Genomic DNA, 24,080 nt, shown 5'->3' with positions numbered 1-24,080 from the left:
ATCTTTGGCCCAGCGGATCCGCCTCAACTCCAGAATCAAAGGCCTTCAAGTGGGATCTACCCAGCACAAGATCGTGCTCTACGCTGATGACGTGATGCTAACAATTACAGACACCTCTCAATCCTTAAGAGCCGCCCTAGCGGAAATCCACAGATTCGGAAAGGCGTCCGGATTTGCCATTAATTTGATGAAATCGACAGCGTTGGGGATAGGCTTAGATCAGAGAGACAAGGCATCCTTCAGCGCCCAGTGCGCGATCCCGCTAAGTGACACTTCCATCCCCTACCTTGGGGTGCAGATCCCCGCTAACCCGGGAGACATCTATCGGATGAACTTCCCACCCCTGATGAAAACTTTGGAAAAAGACCTAGACACCTGGCTCAAGCAGGAAATATCCCTAATAGGTCGTATCACGGCCTGTAAGATGAATCTGTTGCCACGATTCCTATACGCCTGCTCAGCTCTTCCCATCATAGTCCCTCACCCCCAACTACAGAGACTTCAGAGGAAGATATTTGGATTCATATGGAGGGGGAATAAGGCCCGTATTCCATGGAAGATCATGCTATGTGCTCCGGACCAGGGAGGCCTGGGGGTCCCTGACCTCCAAAAATACCAAATGGTGGCGCAGATGGCTCACACCCGGGCTTGGACTATAGCATCAGGGCGCCCCAAATGGATGGACATAGAGCAATCCCGATTACCCCTCCCACTGCGCTGTCTTTTACACCTGCCAACCTCGCTGCGCCGGACGTTGCCAGCTATTCTGTCCTCAACCAAGCAAGCGTTGAAGGCATGGGATTGGGCCTGCAAATCCAGAGGTATCCCGAGAGCCCTGGGCCCCTCAGCACCAGTCTTCCACAATCCGGCGTTCTCACCGGGATCTCACCCCTCGAACTTTAAAAACTGGATCGCCGGAGGCCTCAGCTCCCTAAGCCAACTATTTGAAGGAACCCAGCCACTTCTTATTGCTGGACACTGTACATGAGTGGGATGGTGAGTTTCCGCAGACAAGAATTTATGGTAGCAACCCAAACTGGGTCAAACTGTTGCCTTAAGTTTTGGGATTGCTTCAGAATTTGGGCCTAGCTGAAAAAGAGTTTAGCAATTCTGAGGCCTCGGCTTTGCAAAGAAATCTGGAATCAGGATGGTGAATTCAGGAACAGGGCGCCATGCGGAAATCAGGAATCAGTGTGTGTCTGTGTGTTGTGAGGATCCCTTATTTATCATGCCAAATGACGCTCAGTTTAGGGGCAGACTTACAACCCACACCCACAATGCTGTGATTGGTCAAAGGCACAGTTCCTGCCTTGCTCTTTGCTGGTTGGATGACAGAATGGGTTGTCATGTTTTATGTCATGGTCTGGAAACCTCCCATAGTTATTGTGACCAAAATGTAAATTTCCCACAAATACATATTAATATAACTATGCCCTCTAAAAAAATTGGATACATAAATTACATATTTTGTGGGTCACATTTACATCCAACTCCCAAATCGGTGGGACCTGGTTTTGTCTATTGAATTCTGGCAATTTCAATCATAAAGGTTTGGCCTAACAATTCCTAATTCGGTAAATATATGTGCAATCACCCCTAGAACATGGGTACACAATATTAGATTTGCAGCATTAATAGTTTCTGGGCAATTTGTCATTTTTCATAACTTCAGTTCCTTAAGCAGTAAGAAATCCTACCAAGTTTTAAAATGGCTAGCCCAAATTCAGATTTCTAAGTATGCACTTTTCACTCATTTACTTATTCTTGCCGCCAAGTGAAATGTCTTGAGGTTCAGTGGCAAATAAGCATTTTAAATCCAAAATCACAAGTCAGTTTTTTTTCCCTTCACAAGTGTGAGCAAATGGCAAGTCCTTTGAAGTTCAATGAGAAGCCTCTTCCTGGAGAGGAGAGCATCCTGCCCCTCCCCTGGAAAGAGTGTCCAAGCCTTCTATTGCCTTTGCCTGGGGCAAAGACGAATGTCTAATGAGGTCCTTTGTCGTGAATACGCAAGTCCTCCCAACAGCAATTAGCCTTTCCTGCCAGCAGTGAAGTGTCACCTTTTCCCAGGCTACAGACTGTCAACAAAAAAAAAAATTATATATATATATATATATATATATACATACATACATACATACATACATACATACACACATACTATTCTGCTTTAATAGTTAATTAACTCAAGACTGGGTTTTAACTTTAAGTTTCACCTTAATGTTTCATTTAAGCATAAATTGAACAGTTTATAGGTGGATTTTTACATTAGCAATCCTTTGACATTTCTTAAAGAATTAAGCCTTTAAACAAAAAGATGCTTTCACAACAGGCGATTTTGCACTTTCTTCATGGAAAAGCGCATTAAACCGAGTTCTTTTAAATCCGATTTTCCTATGCAACACATACACATTTTATTCAGCATTAGGTCTTCTCTTGAGTGCTGGGATTGTTTGCAGTCTGGATACATGTATCCAGCCTTTGTTTAGAGTTTCTCTCTGCACAGCTGAGTCCGTTGCTTGTAGCAAAGTTTAGCCGTGTTTTTCCAGTGAAAGATGAAAACAAGGGTTCCTGGGGTGCTTTTTCATTAGATACATTTTACAGAGCCGTCGGTCAATGAGGCCCAGTTCCTCTGAGCCACACTGTATGATCCTGGGCATTGCAGTACCCTTTTAATCTCAATGCTTCCATGGCAATGAGTGGATCTAGCGCCAAAACAGCACTTTTAAAGGTTGCAAAGCTAACATTTTAAAAGGCATTTTCGGTTTTAAGCACAATTCTGCTGCTTTGCTCCATGTTGAATGTGGCAGAACCCACTGGCATGCTTCTGCAGTAGCAACTGTTTTCACGCCCCCTGACTGTGTGTGACGAGGTGTGCAGCCTTTTTTGGTTGTGACCCAAACGCAGTTTCAAGATTTTGGCGCGCACAGGAGTCAGTGCATCCATTTTAGGCAGTTTCTTTCACCATTTGTGAAGCGATGCAGTGGGGCACATTGGAATGGGTCAACATATCCCGCAGGACACAGCGCCATGTGTGTTCTGCTCCTAGACCACTTTAAACCTCGTTCTAGTAAATGCTTTTTCTGAACAGGGTAAGAGCGATACTCGTCTGTGCACATGTTCAACCATCCATGTGTACTTTTGGTATCATGCTTCCGGTCCTTGGCTTATCTGATCTGACTGGTGCGAAAAAGGCATCCTATTTAGCCGTTTAAGACAGGAAGCTGCTATTCTGTTGTGAAGAGAGGAAGCTACCATGTCCAGTTCATCGGCTTCTACTGAAGCCAAGCAACAGGCTATGCTCTTGTTCTTCGCTGGCCCCACGTTCGTTTTTATTAAACGGAACCCAAAATATCTACAGCATGTGTCTAGGATTGTCATTTGAAAGCAGCTCTGGCCCTTTGGGCAACCGGGTAAACTGTCTTCAACGCACATTAGCGGCCTCTCGCTGTTGCCATTACTGAGGTCGTCTGATCTGTGACTTGACGGTCTTAGCTTGTTCGTTCATCATAATTTATGACAATACCTTGGACTTACACGTACTTTGAGGTCATACCAATGGCCTAAAGGCGATTTACAAATGACACCACTGTTATGATTTTTGTGTGGCTAAGTTCAAACAGCAGCATTAGCAGATTCAGAGCAAACCTAGTGTGGCCTAATACAGTAGCACGGTTACCTAAACCATTATAGTTCTAGTGTGGCTATGTTCATACAGTAGTGTTGCCGGATTCAATACAATTCTAGTGAGACTAAATTCAACAGCAGTGTTATCTGAACCATTACAGTTCTAGAGTGGCTAGGTTCAACAGCAACAATTGCCCGATTCAGTACAATCTGGTGTGGCTAAACGCAAGGTCAGCAGGATTTAAAGCTGTGGCAAACTTAAGCTGCTCTCCCAATGTAATTGGTTTCCTCACAGTGACAAAATTCAAAAGGCAGCTAGATTTGAAAGAGTGGCAGGCTTCAGAGCGCAGCTACATTCTACACATATGCTACTCTCCCAATACAACTAGATAACAGTGGCAGTAGGGAGAAGATGGATTGGCAGGGCACCCTTGGAGAAGAGACTAACAGGCAGTGAAGGTGCCAAAGGAGGTGCCCTTTGTCAGCTGCCCTGAGGGTGTTGGGAGGGGGGAGGGGGTGGGGAAGACAACTGGCGAGATGAGAGGCCTGGTCAGGTGACTGCGTGCTCAATCAAAAGAAGGGGCCAGTGGGGTTAAGAGGAGGGCAGGCTTGGCGTTGAGGAACCAGGTCAATGAAGTGGCAGATAGCCGATTAGGGTGCAGTAGCACTCCAAAAGGACTTGCCCCTTGAGAATCAGCAAGAAAATATATTGTTTATGCAGGCTAGAGCAACAAGATCATGATGTACACAGGCATATGAACTTGTATACCGAACACAGACACGCAAAATAAGGAGAATGACAAATTGCATTAGGAGTAAATAAATGTTGCTTGCGACAGCAATGTACCCACAACCAGATATCAGACTAACTGGGCAGAAAGTAACTTGGCTAAAACCTCTATGGAAACACAGCCAGTTAATCTGCACTAAAAAATGGAATGTTGAAGCACCATTCCCTCACGATGCAAATTTTAAAATGTCAAAAATACATGCTCCACAGTATTGATTTTACTATAGTTGAAACAAGAACACCTAGTGGAAGACAGCAGAATGGGCCAATTCGCCACCATATATGTTTTTTTTAGAAGCATGGAAAGAGACTCCCGACAGAGATGGATCCAGGATCCTTCTTCACACATCAGCTCAATCTTTTCCCTGCTGCCCAAAGGGAGAGCCCCCCCCCCCCCCACACCCTCCACTGCAGGGATTATAATCCTTGAAGTGAAGGTGGACAACGTTTCGAAAAAGGAATTCCATTATTTTTATGATCCTGAAAAAAAATCGGGGAAAGTGCAGGTCTGTGTTGGATCTGAAACAGCTCAAGCGGTTGATATGACCTTCTGAAGTGTGTCCATCTTGAAATTATATCAAAACACCGGGAAAGCTTTTCCTAGCATTGACAGATCGAGAGCATGCCTTTTGCCACATAGCCATCAGGAAAGCACACCAGGGGTATCACAGGTTTTGGGATGGCCTCCTCCTACTTCCAGTTGATCGCCCTTACATTTGGAATAAAAGCTGCTTTCAGAGTGCTCCAGAAGCACCATTCCCGATGTCGGAGGCCCTTAGAGTACAGCCATTTGCCAACCTAGATTGACTGATCATGGAACCATTGACAACACAGCCGATGGATCTTGTGCACAAAATCTGCCTTCTGCGAGTGCCTTTTGGACTACTGATAGATCAAGAGACGTCGAAGTACCAACTAAACACAAGACCCAAGAAATATTGTAGCTCACTTCAGGACACATTGTATCAGGGTTTATTTAAGCACTGGAGGAAAACACCTGAGCAACATACCAAGATAGGAGAAAACAGCAAGAAACGTTCTACAGCTACAGAGGAACATGTGTTCATATACTAACTATGGTGAGACTACATACACCAAAGACGCCACAATCAAACCCACCACATTCCTACCCAAATTACACACAGATACCTTGAGGAACAACAGGGTGATGTTACCCAATCACACTACTATTAGGAGTACCATAACCCGCACCTCAGACCAGCTGACCACTTGCCCTAAGCTTAGAAATCTCAGACTTGGCACCAGGTTACTCTCACACTCTCAGCCTGCCTCTAACAGAAACCATACCAGACACTACCCCAACAAACCACCCCAAGGGTCTCCCAGCCACCAACCTCGACCACTTGAGTAAGCAGGATATTCTGAAACAAGCCAAAACAAACAACCCCACACAACCCCTCAAAGCCTTAATTAACACAAGGTTGCTAGTTGATCACGCTACCGACGTAGCTGACATCATACTATCCACTAACTTGAATCTCCTAGCAGTAACAGAATACTGGCTACACGCTGCAGCAGGCCCTTCACTACTACTAGCTATCCCAGACAACCATTCCATCAATAGAGTTGACAGACCCACAACCAGAGGAGGAGGCAATGCCCTCATTTTCAGAAATGCACTCAACATAAGATAAGTCCCCTCACCACCACTCTCCTCGTGTGAAATCCTCTCAGCCAAACTTCACATAAAAGTACCACGTCTATCCACTTAATATACAGACCTCCTGGGCACTTAGGTGCTTCGAAGAGGACATAACGACCTTACTCTGACAATATTAAAACTACCTCACAAACCCTAATCCTAGGAGATTTCAACCTAGGCTACAACAGCCCTAATGACCTCGCTGCAACCTCTCTAGCTAACACCTTGGTTCAACATGGATTTACTAAAAAAAAGAAAAATCTTTCAACCTATCCACGAGAAAGGAAGGACCCTCGACTGGGTAGCAGATCTAAATTGCAACATGTCAGTACATGATATACCACAACCATGGACCGACCATTACCTCATCACGTTTGAGCTCAATATGGACACAACACATCAAAACTTGTCCCAAATCACCCACGTGCCTCACCAGAAACAAATGCAACATCACGGCTGAGGCAATCATGCATCTTCTCATCCTGACCCCCAGCGCACTATCGAACACAAACGACCCTAACATCCTTGTAGACGTGTTTATAACTCTTACATGCTTAAAGCTATTGACTCAATAGCACCTCTTAAAATGTGCAATGGGAAACCAAGAGCCCATGTGAACTCATGGTTTACCCCCGAGCTGAAAGCGCTCCGAAAAAAGAAAATCTGAAACTCTGGAGAAACACACAGTCACCAGAGAACAAAACCAACCTAGTCTCCATCTCCACTAAATACAAGAAAGATTATCCGCACTAAACGTGACACTTGCAACAATAGAATAAATCATGCAGGTTCTAGAACTAAAGAACTCTTTACCATCCTGTGAGAAATGGAGATGCCCAACCTACCCATGGACACTTGGCTTAAAGACAAACTTCGGTGCACAAACATCCAAAATGCTCTCAAAGTAAATCGCTAATATACAGACCAAAATAGCGAACACACCTAACTACTTACTAACCAAGCCTCCGCCATGCCCCTCACTGAAGCACAAAACCACTTACCACCCACCTCACACCCTCTCGGCTTTAAATTCTCAAACGTATCAGTCCCTGAGGTACAAAAAAAATCATCGCCTCCTTAAAACCATCAAATTGCCAGGGCGACAGTTGCCCAGCTCAGATCATCAAAGATGCAGCCAAACACCTGGCACCATTCATTACCGCGAAGGAATCTTGGGTACTTGCACTACTTAAACAAACCTTAGAGCCAACGATTTTCACGAACTATAGACCAATCACCACAGTCCCATTTCTGCTAAAGATCTGGGATAGGGTTGCATATCTGCAAATCCAGGAATACCTCAAGGCCAATTAACTCCTGGGATCTCAGCAATCTGGCTTTAGAGCGCAACATGGGACAGAAACCGCCATTGTGGATTTAAAAAGCCAGATTGACGACCGCCTAGACAAAGACAGACTCGCTATCATGCTCCTTCTGGATCCATCAGCGGCATTTGACCTGCTTGATCACAAGGTACTATGTGATCACCTGGCGACAGCTACCTACTTCTCCAAGTCAGCCATCACATGGATATTATCGTTCCTAAACAATAGGGCCATGCGAGTTCGCGCCCACCGCAGCAGCTGACCCCATACCCATCACCTGCAGTGTGCCCCCAGGCTGCTGTCATGATGCCTACCCCCGGAGCACCAGGCCAGGCCCAGCACCCCCGGAAGCAGGCATCATGCCCTCGGGTAAAAGCCCAGCGGCCCCTTATAGGGACTCTTTGGACTCAGTCCTGGCGCCTTTGGCGCCAGGCTCATGTTGGACATCAGTCCTGGCGCCACAGGTGCCAGGCTCATAAAGGGAGGTGTTTTGTGCACTTACCTGATGCAGACCATGCTGCACGCTTCAGGCCTCCCTGAGACCTGAAAGGGACTATTTTTTCATAGGGACTATTTTTTCCACTCGGGCGTGGCCAGGGAAGGACACATACCTAGTTGGGGAAGGATACATACCTGGGACTTCTTTGGAGGCTATTTAAGCCACGCCCAGACAGCAGCTCATGTTTCGCGTTGTTCTGCTTCCTGCAGCTTAACGCTCACCGTGTCTGCTCCTGCTCCTGGACTCCAGCCACGCCCGCCTCGAACCTGGAAGGAAGGAAGAGAAGAGTGAAAACCAAGGACTATTTCAAACTTCTTACCTGCATCCGGAATCTTCTCGCCAGCATCCCTGAAGAAAGACTTCCATTTAAAAGCATTGCGTTGCTCGCTGCAGCGCCACACTTCACTCACCTGTCCTCGAGACATCTCCCGGCTCCATCGCGGCTGTCAGCATCGGACGCCACATCTCTGCACCTAGGGGAGAGAGGAAGAAACAAAAGGTGAGCAGAAGGAACACAGAAGGAAAGCCTGATTAACAGCCATAATACTTACCGGCTTGTCTTCCACATTTCGGGTCGGCGCCGCCCCGTTGGCAGGTACCGTACCCCGGCCCCTATGGGGAAAGAAAGTAGACATTTCTGGGGAATGATAAGGACATTTAGAGGGATCGCCCTCATCACTACTCACCTCAGCAGTTTAACCCCTCAACGCATCGCCTTCATTCTGCACCTGAAATAAAGGACAGATCACAGGTTAGAAAGACAACATAAAGGGGGCCTCACTTGAACTTTGAACTTTCATACTTACGGCGCATCGCTCAGGAAAGTCAAGTGGATTTTGCCAGCGCCATTCTGAAAACCAGTGAAGTAACTGGACGAACGCGCGCCCCTGCACCAGAAGCAGGATGGAGAGTTCATCCTTCCAAACCATAAGGTGAGCTTAAACCGGGTTTGGAGGAAGTTAGAGAGGAACGAAGGGGGAAAAAGGGGGAGCTAGCACACTATTCTGCAGACTGTTAATCCCCTTTCTCATCTGCAGAAGGATTTTCCTACAGGCCAGGCAAGCACGATTTGGAGGTCCTGTCCAATCGGTGTTCCGGGTCCTGCGCATCACGCTAGAAGAGGCCACAGCAATCCAGACTAGACCAGCGCCCCCGTGGGAACCAGGTGAGCGTTACACTCCTGCGTCTCGCCCACTTGGTATAACATCTTTACAAAACCGTTATTTGATGTACTGGATCGTCTGAGTGTCACCTACACTACATATGCAGATGACACCCAGATACTCCTACCCCTTACAGGTATCTACGACACAGATGTACGTTGTGTGAACGACATCTACACCATCATTCAGGCATGGATGGCCGTCCATGGCCTATGCCTAAATGATGATAAAAATGAAATTTTGTTAGTAGGCTCCACAGCTAATTTAAACAAACTAAGACCTAACTATAACAGATTGACACATCACAATTGCCAAAGCAGTAAAACACTTGGTTTCTACTTCGATGCCTCGTCTAACCTTAGCAAACAAGTAAATATGACCGCCTCAGCCACCGCCTACACAGGCAAACTGATAAGAGCTTGTAGACAATTTATATATTCTCATGCCTAGGTCATTTCTTTTTCACATTACCAAGCAATATTTGTGTCCATCTTTCTTTCCTTTGTATAAATGTGTTTCTTTGCACTTAAGAAGTCCCTAAACTGATTTCTTTTGTTAGACAAGTCCCAGCATGCCATCACTATATGGTATAATGTTTCTGGTGTACTTTCTTGCTTGCAGAACCAGCATTTTTGTTTCGTAGCCGCAATTTGCTTCGTTTGAGCTAGATATTCTCTTGTTGGGAGGATATTGAGGCGAAATTTTAAAAGTTTGTGTTTTACTGCTACAATTACTTGCTTTTTACAGAGCCCTGTCAACTAGTATTAGAGGCTAGCACAGGAGTCGGGGAGGGATACGTGTGGAAGGTGTGGCGTGGTGGAGAGTAAGGAGTCAGAGAAAGGGGTGGCATGTTTCAACACCACTTTATTTTAGAAATAAAGAAAATAACCTACCTCTCGCCATTTCTAAAGGGTTATCCCTACCTAAACAAATATCAACTCAGGTGCTTGTCATCAGGATGTTTGTACAAATGAAGTGTCCATCCTCTGTCCAAACCCCTACTCTAACCACTAATCTACAAAAGGATTCAGCATCCATGTGAAAGTGAACTGGCTCAGTCTTTACCTTTTTTGTACAATCCTTTGCTCCATCTTCTGATTCAACAATGAAAGGCTGGTCAGGAGAATTACCTCCTTCTGACCCACTTTGCCCATCCTGAGGGCTGTCTTGGGATATACTTTAGCAATAGTCCAAGAGACTTCATTTCTTCCCAAGGGCTACTGAAAGCTTGCTTTACAATTCCAGCAATTCTTCCCTGTCTGATCAAGTCATGAAGATCACCTACAGACAGCTCTTGTTTTCTAATAACCGCTTCAATCCTGCTTGGATGATCACTGTGACAAGGGAGATTACTCCTGAGGCTTTCTTGACTTTTGAGCTGGTCCAAACACCTATCGGGTCTGCTGTTCCTATAGCGTGTCGGGACTGCATTACTGGTTCTTCTTGTGGTGATGGGTTTACTTGAGTTGCTTCAGCACTTCCTGCTTCCTTTACTCTCCCTGCTTTGTCCTTGCGGCTCCGCATAGACTTGGGCAACACTTCTCCGGCGAAATTGCAGGACCACACCGATCCCACACAGCCGCTGGCTTCTCCCTCCTTCCAATGGTCAGGGGCTTGGCTTCCACCACAGAGCTAAATGTCCCTGCCACCAGGGGGAGGGGGGAGGAAAAAAAAAATCAGCATTTGTGCTGTTTCGTGTTCCCAGTTTTGGACTTACCAGGCTGGGCTGGCTTCACACTGGTTGCTCTCTCCGTCACGCAGCTCTTCGTTACTCTATTTCCTGTAGCCTCCACAGCATAAAGTCAAAGTCCTTCTTTACTGTTGTTGAACCAATCTTTATGCCTCCTTGGGGCCAACACTTCTAAGTACCATGGTAAGGAAGCCTGGTATTACACTGCAGCTTTCTTTGGCTCTTCTTTTTCTGGGGTCATTAACTGCAGATCAAATACTGAAGAGACATGAATTACCATAACAGACAATAGTGTTATCAGGGATTTCAAACAGGCACTTGGTCCCAAAAGAAAAGGGGTTAGGGAGTTGCATCACATAACGTGAATCTCTATCCGCAGGAGGGGAGTCCCTTACTGTAAAGTGTTTCCTGCCACCCCTAGGGGGGCTACTGGGTAGTGGCCGCACCTCCCTAGCTTCACAGAGAAAGGCTGAGGAGAAGTGACGAAAACCTGTGAATCGTCACAAAGGGCACAGGAGAACACCCCTTTGGGGCAAGAAACAAATCATCAACTTGCAAAAACAAAATCTGATTTTACAGTACAGTGAAGGGATGGTTCCTAAAGGATATGAAATTCTAGTAACCGTTTAGGAAACTGCACCTTCTATTTCTTCCTGTGCTCAGGTGCTGAGGGTTTTTCAATATATTCATGTGTTTGCGTTTATTGCCTCTAGCATTCCATGTATCTTGTTCAACTGATAAGTGAATTTAATAAGAGGGGACCTTAGTTAAAGAAGGCGGCACTCAATCTGTTGTACCCGTGAGCATTGTTGCTATTGACTTAAAAACAGTAAATATGTGCTTTTCTTCAACAGGGCTCCAGAGGAAACCTCAGTAAGGCTCGTGTTGAATTTTATCTAGGCTGTGATGAGCAAGGGTGGGCAAAACTATACGCTGTATTATGTGCCCCATCCGTTCACCTCTGTCAGGGTTACACGCAAGGCTCAGATACGATTTTACTCCTTACTTTGAATCAAGTGACATTTTCATGGAGTAAGAAAGTAATTGGCTTTACCAATAGGGATATGTCATGCTTATTAAAATATGTTTTCCCCTTAAAAATCCTCTTGAGATCAGGCAAGAATATCCAAATTCCTACCTGTACCACTGCTCGACTGGTCACGGATTAAAAAAATATCAGTGGAGCCTTATGGGTAGAAGGGGGGATCTGGGGGGGGGGGGGGCTTCTATATGTTAATGCATTCCCATTTTAGTTGGGCACCTTTTCCTGTTTTTAAAAGAGTATAAATGAATGGGGTATAGGCCTCTTAGCTGTAGGCTGGTTTTGAGTAAATGTCACGACTCACAGGACAACGTAATGTGGATACTAAGAGGCCCAGGAATTCTAATCATATTCTGATGCAATTATCGCGCTTACACAAATTATGAGACGAAATTGGCTTTAAATTTCTTGATTAAAGTGGCCCATGAAGTCCTATTGTTATATTTTCTGACACATTCCTTTCAGTTGCCATTATTCCATTTGCTAAAATTGTATCCTATCTGAATGTTTTGACAGCCACATCACTGATAAGCGATATTTGTTTTTTGTAATAAACAGAAGTGCTTTTTCCCCCTAATTGCATTAAGCACTTTCTGCATTGTCTGTGGGGAGTGTTGACAAATGATTAGTCACAACTAAACCTTTTGTTTATCCTGAGCATTCAAAGCTTTTTTTGTGCATACATGTTTACGCAATCCAAGAATGTATGAAATGGCTTCGGCACAATGACGGGAGTGTATCTAACCAGCCAAATCGCTTGAGCAAAACTGCAGAGTTTCGGCAGCCCTCAGGAATAACATCAAACGAGAATCAAACGGAAAGAGAACCAACAATGCGATGTTTAGACAAACCATTTTTGGATCTTACATCTATAGATATGGCGACAAAGTCAGCTGAGAGAATTAGACACGGCCAAGCCAGTACTGGTCAATATGGCAGTTCCCTTGCGTAATCCACTCACTCAAACGAAGGGTCAAATGAAAACTCATTGTAGTCCAATATAAAAAAGTATCGAACTGGAAGTCACCACTAATGCACTGGAGTCCGCTCCCCGAATGATAAGAGATTCAAGTGTTACTTGTTTGAATTACCCTCTAAAGAAAAAACAAATGATTACATTTGGAATATTTACTGGCTCAGCAAAAACCATGCAGAATAGTGTGAAACCGTCAGTACCAGCAATACAACCAAATAAAACAAAGAAAAAAACACGGTGGTAAGGAATGTAGCCAAAAGAGACAATCGACTAAAGTAAAGCAATTTGTAAGGAATCTAACGAGACCACAAAAAACAGGGTTGTTTCAGAATGAACGAGCCAGAGTTGAATCAGAGGAACAATCCATCAGTTCTCCATCAGCTTCTATTGACCTACATGACCTATCAGCGTATTCTGTTGACACAGATGAGTCAGTCGGCTGTAATATATCCGCTGGCGATGCAAGGACCACAAGAGCCAGTCCCTTGCTTCCGGTAAGCAATCTAAATGTTGCACCGAAAGCAGGCATCGAAGCAGCCTCAAACAAGAGAACATGTAACAGAGTTGTATGATGATTCTCGTGGTGCTAGAGCAATTAAAATCCCAGAGGCAAGAGGCTTGGCAGACTCGAAGGAACGAACGACAAGCAAAGTGTCCTTTAATTTAAATACAAAATTGACAACTGCACAGTGGCAAAAACAAGTGGGGGAAAAAAAACTATTTGGCCGTCTGGAAATTTGAGCCACCACCCAATATCTGGACATTGCGAGTAGAAAACATCCTATCAGAAGGAAATGATGAAAATGTAAACAAAGGCAATATAATGAGATTATTGCATAACATTTCGTCGTTGCGTACAATTACATCGGAAGACATAGTAATTGTTGAATACGTAACAGAGGCATGCTCTAATCAAGTGCTCTTACACATAAAGTCACAAGCAGTGAAAATAACTGTTGGCAGCAAGGGTCAAACTGCTTTTTTTGGGGTTTGATCTCTCAGTTGAAAAAGAACGAAACAGACCTCAAGGCGAAAGTCAGTCTTCGCCCTGTGATAATGGATCTGCTAATACAGGCAAAACGCCTTGAGGAAGCTGTTAAACATCAAACCAGTGGAGACTTCGACTGACGAGCAGCAGTCTTCACGAATGGACAAGAAGAAATCTATACAAAAGTCAACAGAAAGATTAGCCATCAGAGTCTCAAAAGGAGGTCCCATGTGTACTAATTCAGTGGAACACTAGAGGTTTTCAACACTTGTTTAATCAGTTCCCTTTTCTTTAGAAAACAACTTCGCGATTTGCCTACAGGAAACATGGCTACGCGAAGTCCCAATAAGAGATGGCTATTCAATTCCATTAAATCCAGCAGGGAAAAAAAAAAAAAATAAAACAAACACCTAGGACGTCCGTATTCAGGCCTACTAACAATGGTGAAAATCAGTAATGGGTGGGACATAATACAAACAGAAAATCTGAATATTTGTGTTCAAGGTACTGTCCTGCAATTCAGACAAAATGATCCAAAGTAAAATAAACAAATCTTGCTCATAAATACTTACTGGAACCCAGCCATAGCCGGTCCGATAGCACAGCGAATAAGCACTCGCTTTGACATCCGTGCAGAGCCTGCTGACAGGTTTGAATCCCGGCAGGGCCAAACTCAGCCTTTCATCCTTCCGAGGTCGATAAATGAGCACCACACACCGTGGGTAATAATAAGCAGCGCTCAGATACCTGAGGGTTTGTAGCACTATATAATGCTAAATTATTATTATGATATCTACAGGCAAGTACATAAATTCAATACGTTAATGGATGCTTGCTTAACTAAATTTCCTTATTTATCAGTCATAATTTGTGGTGACCTGAACTATTCTTGGTTTCAGAAAAAAAACAAAAACAAGGGAGCTCTGGCACAACTGATAGCCGAAAACGTAAGCAGAGGACAGCAGTGGAAATTAGCCTTGGTGCTCCGAAAGTGTGAAATGTTGAAAGGCGACGTTCCACCTAGCCATACTTTGCATCGAAATCTGAGTCATAAAACTCTATTATATCTGGATTTCAAACAATATGTGGCATAAAACTGAGCAGCTAAATGTTTTTAAAAACATCGAACAGCGACCACGATGAAATGAAAATGACATGGTACATGTCTTGTGTGACATCAGCTGAGAAGTATACCGTGTCATTGGCGATCAATCAGGGAGCAAATAGACTGAAGGTAAATGCTCTCCAGATCAACATATCAAGACAAAGCATCTTGTCAGCGTCGCTGTCTCCAACAAGCAAAATAAACTACACGCCCTTGCTTTCACAATTTAAAGTTAAAACTTATCAAAAGAAAAAAGTTTCCAAACAAAAGTATATTTTTAGCGCTTGTGTGTGTCAGGCGAAAAAGATCATGCATAAAAATATTTGAGTCTTGAAAAAACATTAGGGCGCAATGCTGATTGTGCTATTAAAAACGAAGAATAAAATATCGCAATTGGTTGAGAAATCGTTCACACATACGTAATCAAGAACATGCAGAACAGATTCTCAAGCTCATCAGTAACCATCAGACGAGAGAAATATGGGGCATTTTGAATAAAGGTACATTTAATCAAGGGGTCTCGGACAATTCTTGGGTGACACATTTCACTGGTGTGTTGTAATAGTTTAACATCAGTGCAGACAATACCCGATTCAGAGTGCCCCGAGCGATGGAATGTATGCGAGTCAGCGGAAGACATCCCTCTTGCAATTCAACAGTTAAACTCACGAGCCGCAGGACCAGACGGCCTCGCGAATGTAATGCTCAAGGCGAACAAAGATCGAAATTTATAGAAGTTCCATTTTAAATTATTGAAGTTGAAGTAACTCCCACGGTCATGGTTAACGGCGGTAATACCGATTTTCAATAAGAGCAGTCGGGATGATCCATCAAACTATCGCCCGATTGCCCTTCTTGATATTATTGAAAAAATGTTGCTATGTTTTTTGCAGCGAAAACTGACAGTATGGGCCACGGACGCTGGGTTAATGGACTGTCGGCAAACCGGTGTCACAAGGAGTGTAGGAACGGAAGTAATTTACTATTTATTTAATCTACTGAAACTTGAAGCCATCAAAATGAAGAAAAAGCTGTTCCTAGCCTTTGTGGACATGCGACAAGCATTCGATAACATAAACCGGGAGAAACTGGACCAAATTTAACAAACTGGTCTTGTCTGCCAGCATTACTTCATCCTGTGATGGCACTGCACGCTAATACAAGCATCCGCGTGCAAACTAATGAACGTGGTTACATGATTAATCAAATTGCAACGAACAAAGGAGTTAAACAAGGTTGCCCCCTTGCTGCTTTATTGTTCTGTTTATTGCAGATGTGCCCGATGCCTTGAAACATGGTTTCCCGCCAAAAATAAATGGCCAGCAGATTAGCTGGGCCATTTATGCAGATGATTTTGTTGGCAGATTCCATGAAAATGGTGCCCTTTGGTCCAAAGAGAGGACCCAAAGACAAAGGTTTCAGGTGGACAGTAGCGGGCAAGGTCATTGAGACTACGACAACTATCTGCTATTTAGGTGTGCTTTTTAACAAATCTATTAGGGGAATGGGACTGGTCGTGAGACTTATCCATCGCATGACATTTTCCCTAGCAAAATTACACGCTGAATATGGAAAGTTCACCTTAATTCCAGTACTGACTTTTTATACTCAAAAAGTTATTCCGTCCATTACCTTTGGATCAGAAGCTGAATGGAATTTGAATCATCGAATCTGACCAGATTTAAAAAGGATTGTTCTAGGGAAGGGTTCTTAGAACGAGAAAAATATCCACGATTGCAATAAGACAAGAACTTGGCATGGATTCAATGTATGGCACTGTGCTGTGGAGATGGGTCTCTGCTTTGAGGAAAATGTATTTAACTAACCCGGCTCCAGCTTATTGCATCATGGCTCCACCAAAGAAGAACCCCTCACTCCGGCATTTTGATGACATGGGCAACTAAACTAAAAAATATTTTATGTGCGCCGAAGTACAAACAGTAATGTTGAATCCCAAACTGGCAAATAAAAAATCTGGAATTGGTTACGAAACAGTGAACAACGCATCGCGTTAGCGACTTCATTATACACTGGATCAGCTGCAAATGGGCTCGAACAACTACCAAAATACCTTTAAAAATTCCCTTCACGCCATCATCAGGACCAGTTTGAGGCTACGACTTACGCTTACAAAACAAAAGAGATGTGGATAAAACGAGATAAAGACAATCGGCGTAGATTTTGGAAGAGTTCGGTTGAATCATCGAAACATCCGATTACAGAATGTCTTGAACTGATTGAACAGAGGTCATCTTATTGAAAATATTTGCCCCCCTAAATGATAATATGGAAGGTTGGGGGTTTATGATGCTCTCCGGTAATAATGTAGTTATCTTGCGCAGTGGTTGATTTCTTAGACAAGACACGGATTGTAGAGGCATTATTGCCTCCTGGGAGAGGAATATTGGAGATGGGGGGGGGTTGTACGAATATCATTAAGTTTTGGAAATGAGGTCATTTGTAATAAAAGTTTGTATAAACTAAATGTTACAATAAAAAACATTCTCGGCGCAGGAGTTTTTTGGTGGTTGGGAACCTCTTCCAACTCATGGGAAGCTTGCAAAGTATGCGTGCTCACAAAGTGGCTTAACCTGTTATTCAGTTGAGCCAGAGGCGTAGTAAGTAGGCCCCGAGCGGGCCAAGCCCACTCAAAATCCTTTAAATGCCCACTCAGCAATACAGTGTGTGGGCATTTACAGATGTTGAGGTCACTGAGGTGGGTACAGCTACATTAGCTCCAGGCCCCACTTGTGAGACAATTCTGGCTACGCCTGCGAGTTGCGTAAATGTGCGCACAAAAGCTAACCATTTCTGCACTTGAGGAAAAATAATTATAGGGAACATTGCTGGGGAGCTACACTGAAACAGTTCCATCAGGAAAAATGCATACCCAGCAGCAACATCACTCCTAATTGAAAGCAGTTGGCAGAAGTTTTCTGGACCAGACCAGTGATGGTGGTACAGACCATGCCGTCACTTTGTCTTAGGCCAAAAGGGTGTAAAATTAACATCCTGCACTCTATTGATCTGTTCACATGAAAGGAAAAAGAAATATGCTTCATGCTTCTCATTAAGTGCCCACAATGGTGATAAGATTGGAAGATTACACCCGAGGTAAAGGTTTCACGTTACAAGCCAGTCATAAAAACGCGATTGCCCCCTCAATTCCACACATACCCTAAGCACACCTTTATTACTCGACAAATCGGGTAGCCTGGGTTGCTCAGTCCGACAGTATTTTACACAAAAATATGCACACCTGGCAATAGCATTACTGACTGCAACCAATACAATTCAAGAGCTAAAAGATCAAGCAAGAACTTGAAAACAAAAGTAAAGTCTGCATACTAATAAGAACATACACGTGAAAAAGTGGCATTGAAGCAGATAAACCAAAAGCAGATTGTGATCAAATTCTTTAGGAGGAAGTAAAAATAATGTTGGTGTTCATATCTCAGGAAGAACCCAATGTTAATAGGATGGACAATGGATTGGTGAAGTGAAAGTAGACATCGAAGCAGAATGAATATTTAATAAAATGTTACAACCCATGCTTGTACGTTTGTTACCATTGCATTATTTACCAAGGAACCGGTAAAAAGGGCATTATCTTATCACATTTCATGTGAAGCTGCATTTTAGATTGGATAGCTGACAAACAGTCAAATCTCCATCACAGCCAACGTCCTGTGTCTATGGTCAGACCATCATATTCCCCCAGTGGAAACGTCAAAATCCACCCCCCGCTGAAAGCCAACCCCCCCCCCCGCCGCCAACCTCTCCCCCGAAACCCCCACCCCCTCCACCAAGCCCAGCAATGCCCAATGCCTCAATCCTTGTCATGCAGCACCCCGAAGATATCCAAAGAATCAATTTCCCCAGCTCCTCACTACGATCAGAATCGCTTAACTCCCCAGACCCAGATGTACTAGTGGATATCTACACCAGTACCCGCACAAAAGCGGTAGACCCGGAAGCCCCGCTACTAGAAAGCCATATCAACACATGGTTCACCAAAGATCTCCAGGCATTGCGCAATAAAAAATAAAGACAGACGAAAGCTACCTGGAAAAAAGCACACTCAGCCGCATCCAATAAGATAGCCACTCAATATAAGCAGGCCATTATTACTACCAAAGCCAACGCCTAAAACATTGGAATAGCCAACGCCAGCTCCAAGAACTATTTAAAATCCTTACAAAACTAGAATCACCCACATCCCCACCCCCAACCAACCAGACACCCCTTACAAAGATGAGAAATGGTGTTGCAAGATCCAGGACGATATGCGCCTGAGAATCTGGACACTACAGCAGAAAATTGAAAAGAAACAAGCCCTGGCCAAAGTACTGCCCAGCCACGCTCTGCCTCCAAATTGCCCAAGAAACCTCTTTTTTTGCTTTAGAGAAATCTCAGAACTAGAAACTGCCAACATCATTAAAAAACAAAACCCTCCAGGTGCAAAGGGGACATCTGCCCAGACAATATTGCGCATAAACCGTATTACCCTTCATCACCAGATTCATAATGCCTCCTTCACAAGTAGCCGAGTCCTACCACGCCTTAAAAAATCCTGGGTCCTCCCACTGCTAAAAAAAAAAAAAAAAAAAAAAAAAACACAAATATATAAAAACAACACTCGACCCATCCATCCCCAACAACTAATGCCCCATCACCACAGTGCCTTTCCCATTAAAAAAATTCTAGACCAAGCTCGACACACAAGAAAAAAACATTTAAAAAATAAAACACAGTTACGTATTCAAGGACGAGGGAAAACCTGCTCTCCTCCTACTACTAAACCTCTCAGCCGCCTTCGACCTGGTTAATCACAAAACCTTATGCCATTACTTCAGGTGCAGCCAACTTCTCACCAGAGGCGACAGTGTGGATAGCATCCTTCCTGGAGGGTAAATCCAGGAGAGTTGTCTCCGACCTGGCCAGCGCACAACCCACGCACCCCCTGCGGAGTCCCACAAGGTTCCTGTATCTCCCCCACCCTATACAACATTCACCAAGCCCTCCTTTGACGACCTAGACATCAGCATATCCTACACGAACTATGCCGATGAGACAAAAATTCTCCTACACCCGGCAGGCAGTTACGAGGAAGACTCCGTACCGTTAACAGCGCTTACTCAACAATCCAACCTTGGATGGCAGTAAATGTCCTGTGCTTTAATGACAAGACAGAAATCTTACTGGTGGGCTCTCCAGCTATGAACAAGAACCTCAACCCCCAATTCTCCAACTTAACCATTGAAGGGACACAGATCCCATCCTCGGCATCAGTAAAAACTCTGGGTGTCCACCTAGATGCATCTTGCACGCTCACCAAGCAAGTGAATGCGATTGCCTCAACAGCATACACAACCAAGCTTATCAACGCTTCTAGGGACTTCTTGACACCAGCCAGCTGCTTAACAAATCGCCCGAGTGATCACGGGACCAGACGATTTTGCAATGCCCCATTTGCAGAAACCTCCAAACAGAACCTAATGAAACTACAGACAAACCAAAACAATGCCTTTTGGGCCGCAGTTAACATCCCAAAAAGAGACCACATCTTTGCCATGAGTGCACTGCCTCCCCAAACAGGGAAAGATCATATTCAAAATCCTTTCAATCACACAGAAATAAGGCCCAGCACCACCCCTATACGCGTCCCAAAAAATGGTGAGATACAAATCGAACAAACCAACGAGAACCGCCTATGCTCACCACCTAGCCCCATCAAGAGTAAAAAGAGCCAGAATAATACTAAAACGGAACTGCTGATTTTCGGCATGCGACAGGCCAGATGCAAGTTGGGGAACGAATATAAGTCCTTCACCATGAAGGACGCCATCACCCCGGTTATGCCGCATGTTAAAACTCTCGGGATGATGGAAGCTTCGGTGGGCTTGGAGGTACAAGTAAGCTACCTGCAGAAAAATAACGCCTACTATCTACGTCTTCTGAGAGCAATAGGACCCTTCAATAATGAAATCAATGCTGCAACAATTGCCAGAGCCATCATCCTGTCGCGGCTTGACTACAGCAATGCTCTTTTGCTAGGAGCCACAAAAAAGGAAATTCAAAAGTGCCAAGTCATACAAAACGACACAGTCCGCATAGTCAAGAATATAAAGAACATGTGTCAACAGGGAAAAGAGCACTACATTGGTTAAGAGTGGAGGATAAGAGTCAAGTTCAAGGCCATGACAATAATCCATAGATGCCTAAATGGAGAGGGCTTCTATTCACCAGGAAGATGTCTAAGATCAGCCGACAGGGGCACCTTGAATACTCCTGGGGCCAAGTGTGGATTTAGGCAAGGCAAATCCTTCCCGGTGAAAGCAGTAGACCTCTGGAACAAGTTGCCGATGGCATTATGGCTAGAAGAAAACTACCAGAGATTCAGGAAATTGCTTAAAACCTAGCTGTTTCAATAATAGAGTCCCTATCTCTAGGATTTCTATCCAACTTAATGAGGAGAATGACGTGTTTTTGATTTTCTTGGTTTCCCGCGGGCTACCGGCGCGAAATAAGCAAGCACATAACATAACAGAGGAGGAAGTTCAAGCTTCCCGAATGTGGCAACCATCAACTGGAACGTCCTTCCACCTGCTTTAAGAGTAGAACCATCTCACTGGCCATTCCGCATAGCCCTAAAAACCTGGCGATTCGCCTAAGACGCCATCTGTCAAGCAGTACCCCGGCCCAGACTGAACTTTAGTTAACCATGCACCCATGCCAGAAAGGAGGTCGAAGATCTGCGGCCCCTGTGATATGCCAACATTAGTTTGCTTGCTTTGATGTTCACATGTGACTGGTTCCGCAACAGCGCCCCGATGCCCATGGGCTGAAGCGCTTTACAAATAAAAAAAATAAATGTGCAATTTTGAAAGATGTTCAGCTGGGAAACCTGTACTGGTAGCAAGGGACTAGAATCAGGGGTGGGTTGGTAACCAAGAGGCGCCCTGCAAATAATCCCAATATTACAAATTTTCAGCAATTCAGGATAGAGACGCAAACTAACCAACCGTACTAACAATTTCCCTTTCTGCATACACCTCTCAGACTCCACACCAAACAACCAAAACCTACAGCACAACAAACTGCACAAGCTTCACTAGATTGCAACAAAACAAAAACACAGTCTTGCACAACAGTACACGACGACTACCGGCCGCAAACAACCCAGGCCCAGCCAAAAGACCCACCGGGCTGAGGCCGCCAACAGCACATCATTGCTCTCTTGCACTTTTCCTGCTTCCTCCCACTAACTCAACCTCTCCTCCTCTTTCAGAGCCGCCAGAGCGCCAGGGGACCACTCTGGTGGCGATAGTGCACGGTACAAATGTCCTTAAACATTAACATAACAAGCCCAACCCTTTTCCTATGAGAAAAAAATATACAGCTTAGCACACATATGCCAGTCCACCCCAGACCATAGTAAAAAAGTAGGATTGGCTTGCACGATATTTCAGTGAATATGCATATCCAGCATTCTTGAATATATTGTTTTGTAATTGATAAAGTTATCAAATTCAGGAAAAAAAATGAGAAAAAAGTGTCAACCGTCAGAGGGGCCCAAAAAACAGAGGAGGTAGCAAACGATTGGCAACAATCTGCCAAAATCATGAACGGGGCAGCTAACCTGTGGACTTCGGTAAAAACACTCCATCATTTAAAAGGGATTTAAAACAGTAATAGAGTATGTAAATTTGTGAAATTATAAATGTTGTAAAAGTTTATTGAACTAAAAAACAATGTATTAAAAAATACTAGAGTATGCTTGTTCAAATAGAATATATATATATATATAGCAAATGGTTTAATAAAGTTAAAAGCGTTCAATCCACGCTCGTTCTTCACTAAAGAAAAAAGAAACCCACAAAGATAAACACCGAGGATAAAAGTCGATTCAGTGGTAAGACTGAGCTGACAAATAAACAATCTTCCTATATGTTGTCATGTGTTTAATGTATTTGGTGACGGCAAACCCAGAAGATCCGATTGGTCAAGTACAGGTAGCGATGGTTTATGTACTGCTTAAAAAGGCATGCCGGAACTTAACTCGGCTAGTTGATGTGATCATCCCTCAGTTCACAGGGTCGATTCGACTCGGAACTTGTCAGTAATAGAACATTTTACCAAAAAAACGCTACAGAACTACATCAAAACTGACAATAAAGAAGCACGATACAAAAACTAGCTGTTGAAATTGGATGTGCGCCGTCGAAATGTGAAAACTATACATGCATCAAAAAGTGAAAGTTTAAACATGTATGTGGGCAGTACAACGGCTTTCTGTATACAGGTGTAGAAAAGTGGAGGGGGAACGCACCTGACCGTCGAGCTGGCTCTGGCTTTGTCCCAAAGTCTGAGTCTGACTTGGCAGAGTGAAATCCGTAAACTCGAACTCGGAACCCTGAGTGTCGGCACCCAGCAGCTCAGCCTCCTCGGTATCCAGGAAGGTGAGGGTTTGCGAGCTGGGTCCATACGCCTCCACGCTCATGGTGTTAGTGCTTCTGGGACGCTCCTGCAAGTGCCGAGGGGGTAGGTGTGGACTTGCTCCCAAGACCCAACGAGGAAGCTATCTACGGCCGTCCGATCAGTACCGGGGTCGGGTCCTGTGTCAGGCTTGTTCTCTCTGTGCCCGAGCCCACGGCCGGCCTGCGCGGCCTATGCAGTGCCGGAGAGCAGAAGGGGCTCGTGCAGACGAAAAAAACGGAAGAGAATCCCCCAAGCTATTGAAAGAAAAACACTGAAACGGGCGCGAGCAATCAACGAGCTAAGGCAGCCCAGGAAGAGACAGAAGGAGGGCGCTGACGGCAAAGTGCGGCCCGCGCAGGAAGTAGTAGTGACAAGCCGCCTGCAGCGTCTACCGTGTCACATAGCGTCACGGCAAAAGCCGTCACACGGCCAGGTACGTGAAAGGTGCTTTTGATGCACACCATGAAAACAGAGGAGCCATCTTTAAATGGTGGCCTGTGCCATGCAACACAATAACAGCGTATCAATTATAGAGATATATTCAGTTAAAGTCCTAACACTTTTCCCACTATATGTTTCTTTTGGTAATAACAATGCAAAGTTTAAATTTTGTAGAAGTATTAGAATGTTCAAAACAACCAGATCTAAAGGAAACTCTGATAGCTCGTAAAAACAAAATCGACATTTTATTTCTTTCGTACTTGTCTGGTTTTACATTCAATTTTGTCCGTACA

General features: G+C 44.3%; 1 protein-coding gene across 3 annotated transcripts in view; it reads right to left on the bottom strand.

The window, feature by feature from the left end:
- UPF1 (UPF1 RNA helicase and ATPase) overlaps positions 1-23,672 on the bottom strand; it is a 1,138,135-nt gene extending 1,114,463 nt beyond the window's left edge. For 2 of the 3 annotated variants that reach the window (XM_069649322.1, XM_069649321.1), the window contains exon 1: positions 23,198-23,501. In XM_069649322.1, the coding sequence (XP_069505423.1) occupies positions 23,198-23,368 (171 nt within the window). In that variant the 5' untranslated portion in view covers positions 23,369-23,501. Of the gene's footprint in view, positions 1-23,197 lie in introns of all 3 variants that reach the window. The other variant, XM_069649320.1, reaches the window with a different exon arrangement.
- Between the last annotated feature and the right edge of the window lie 408 nt (positions 23,673-24,080).

The sequence above is a fragment of the Ambystoma mexicanum genome, chromosome 1p (assembly GCF_040938575.1).
Source record: "Ambystoma mexicanum isolate Mex_15411 chromosome 1p, UKY_AmexF1_1, whole genome shotgun sequence".
NCBI lineage: Eukaryota > Metazoa > Chordata > Amphibia > Caudata > Ambystomatidae > Ambystoma > Ambystoma mexicanum.
Note: the sequence above shows the minus strand (reverse complement) of the source record. Positions and strands in the feature narration are given on the sequence as shown.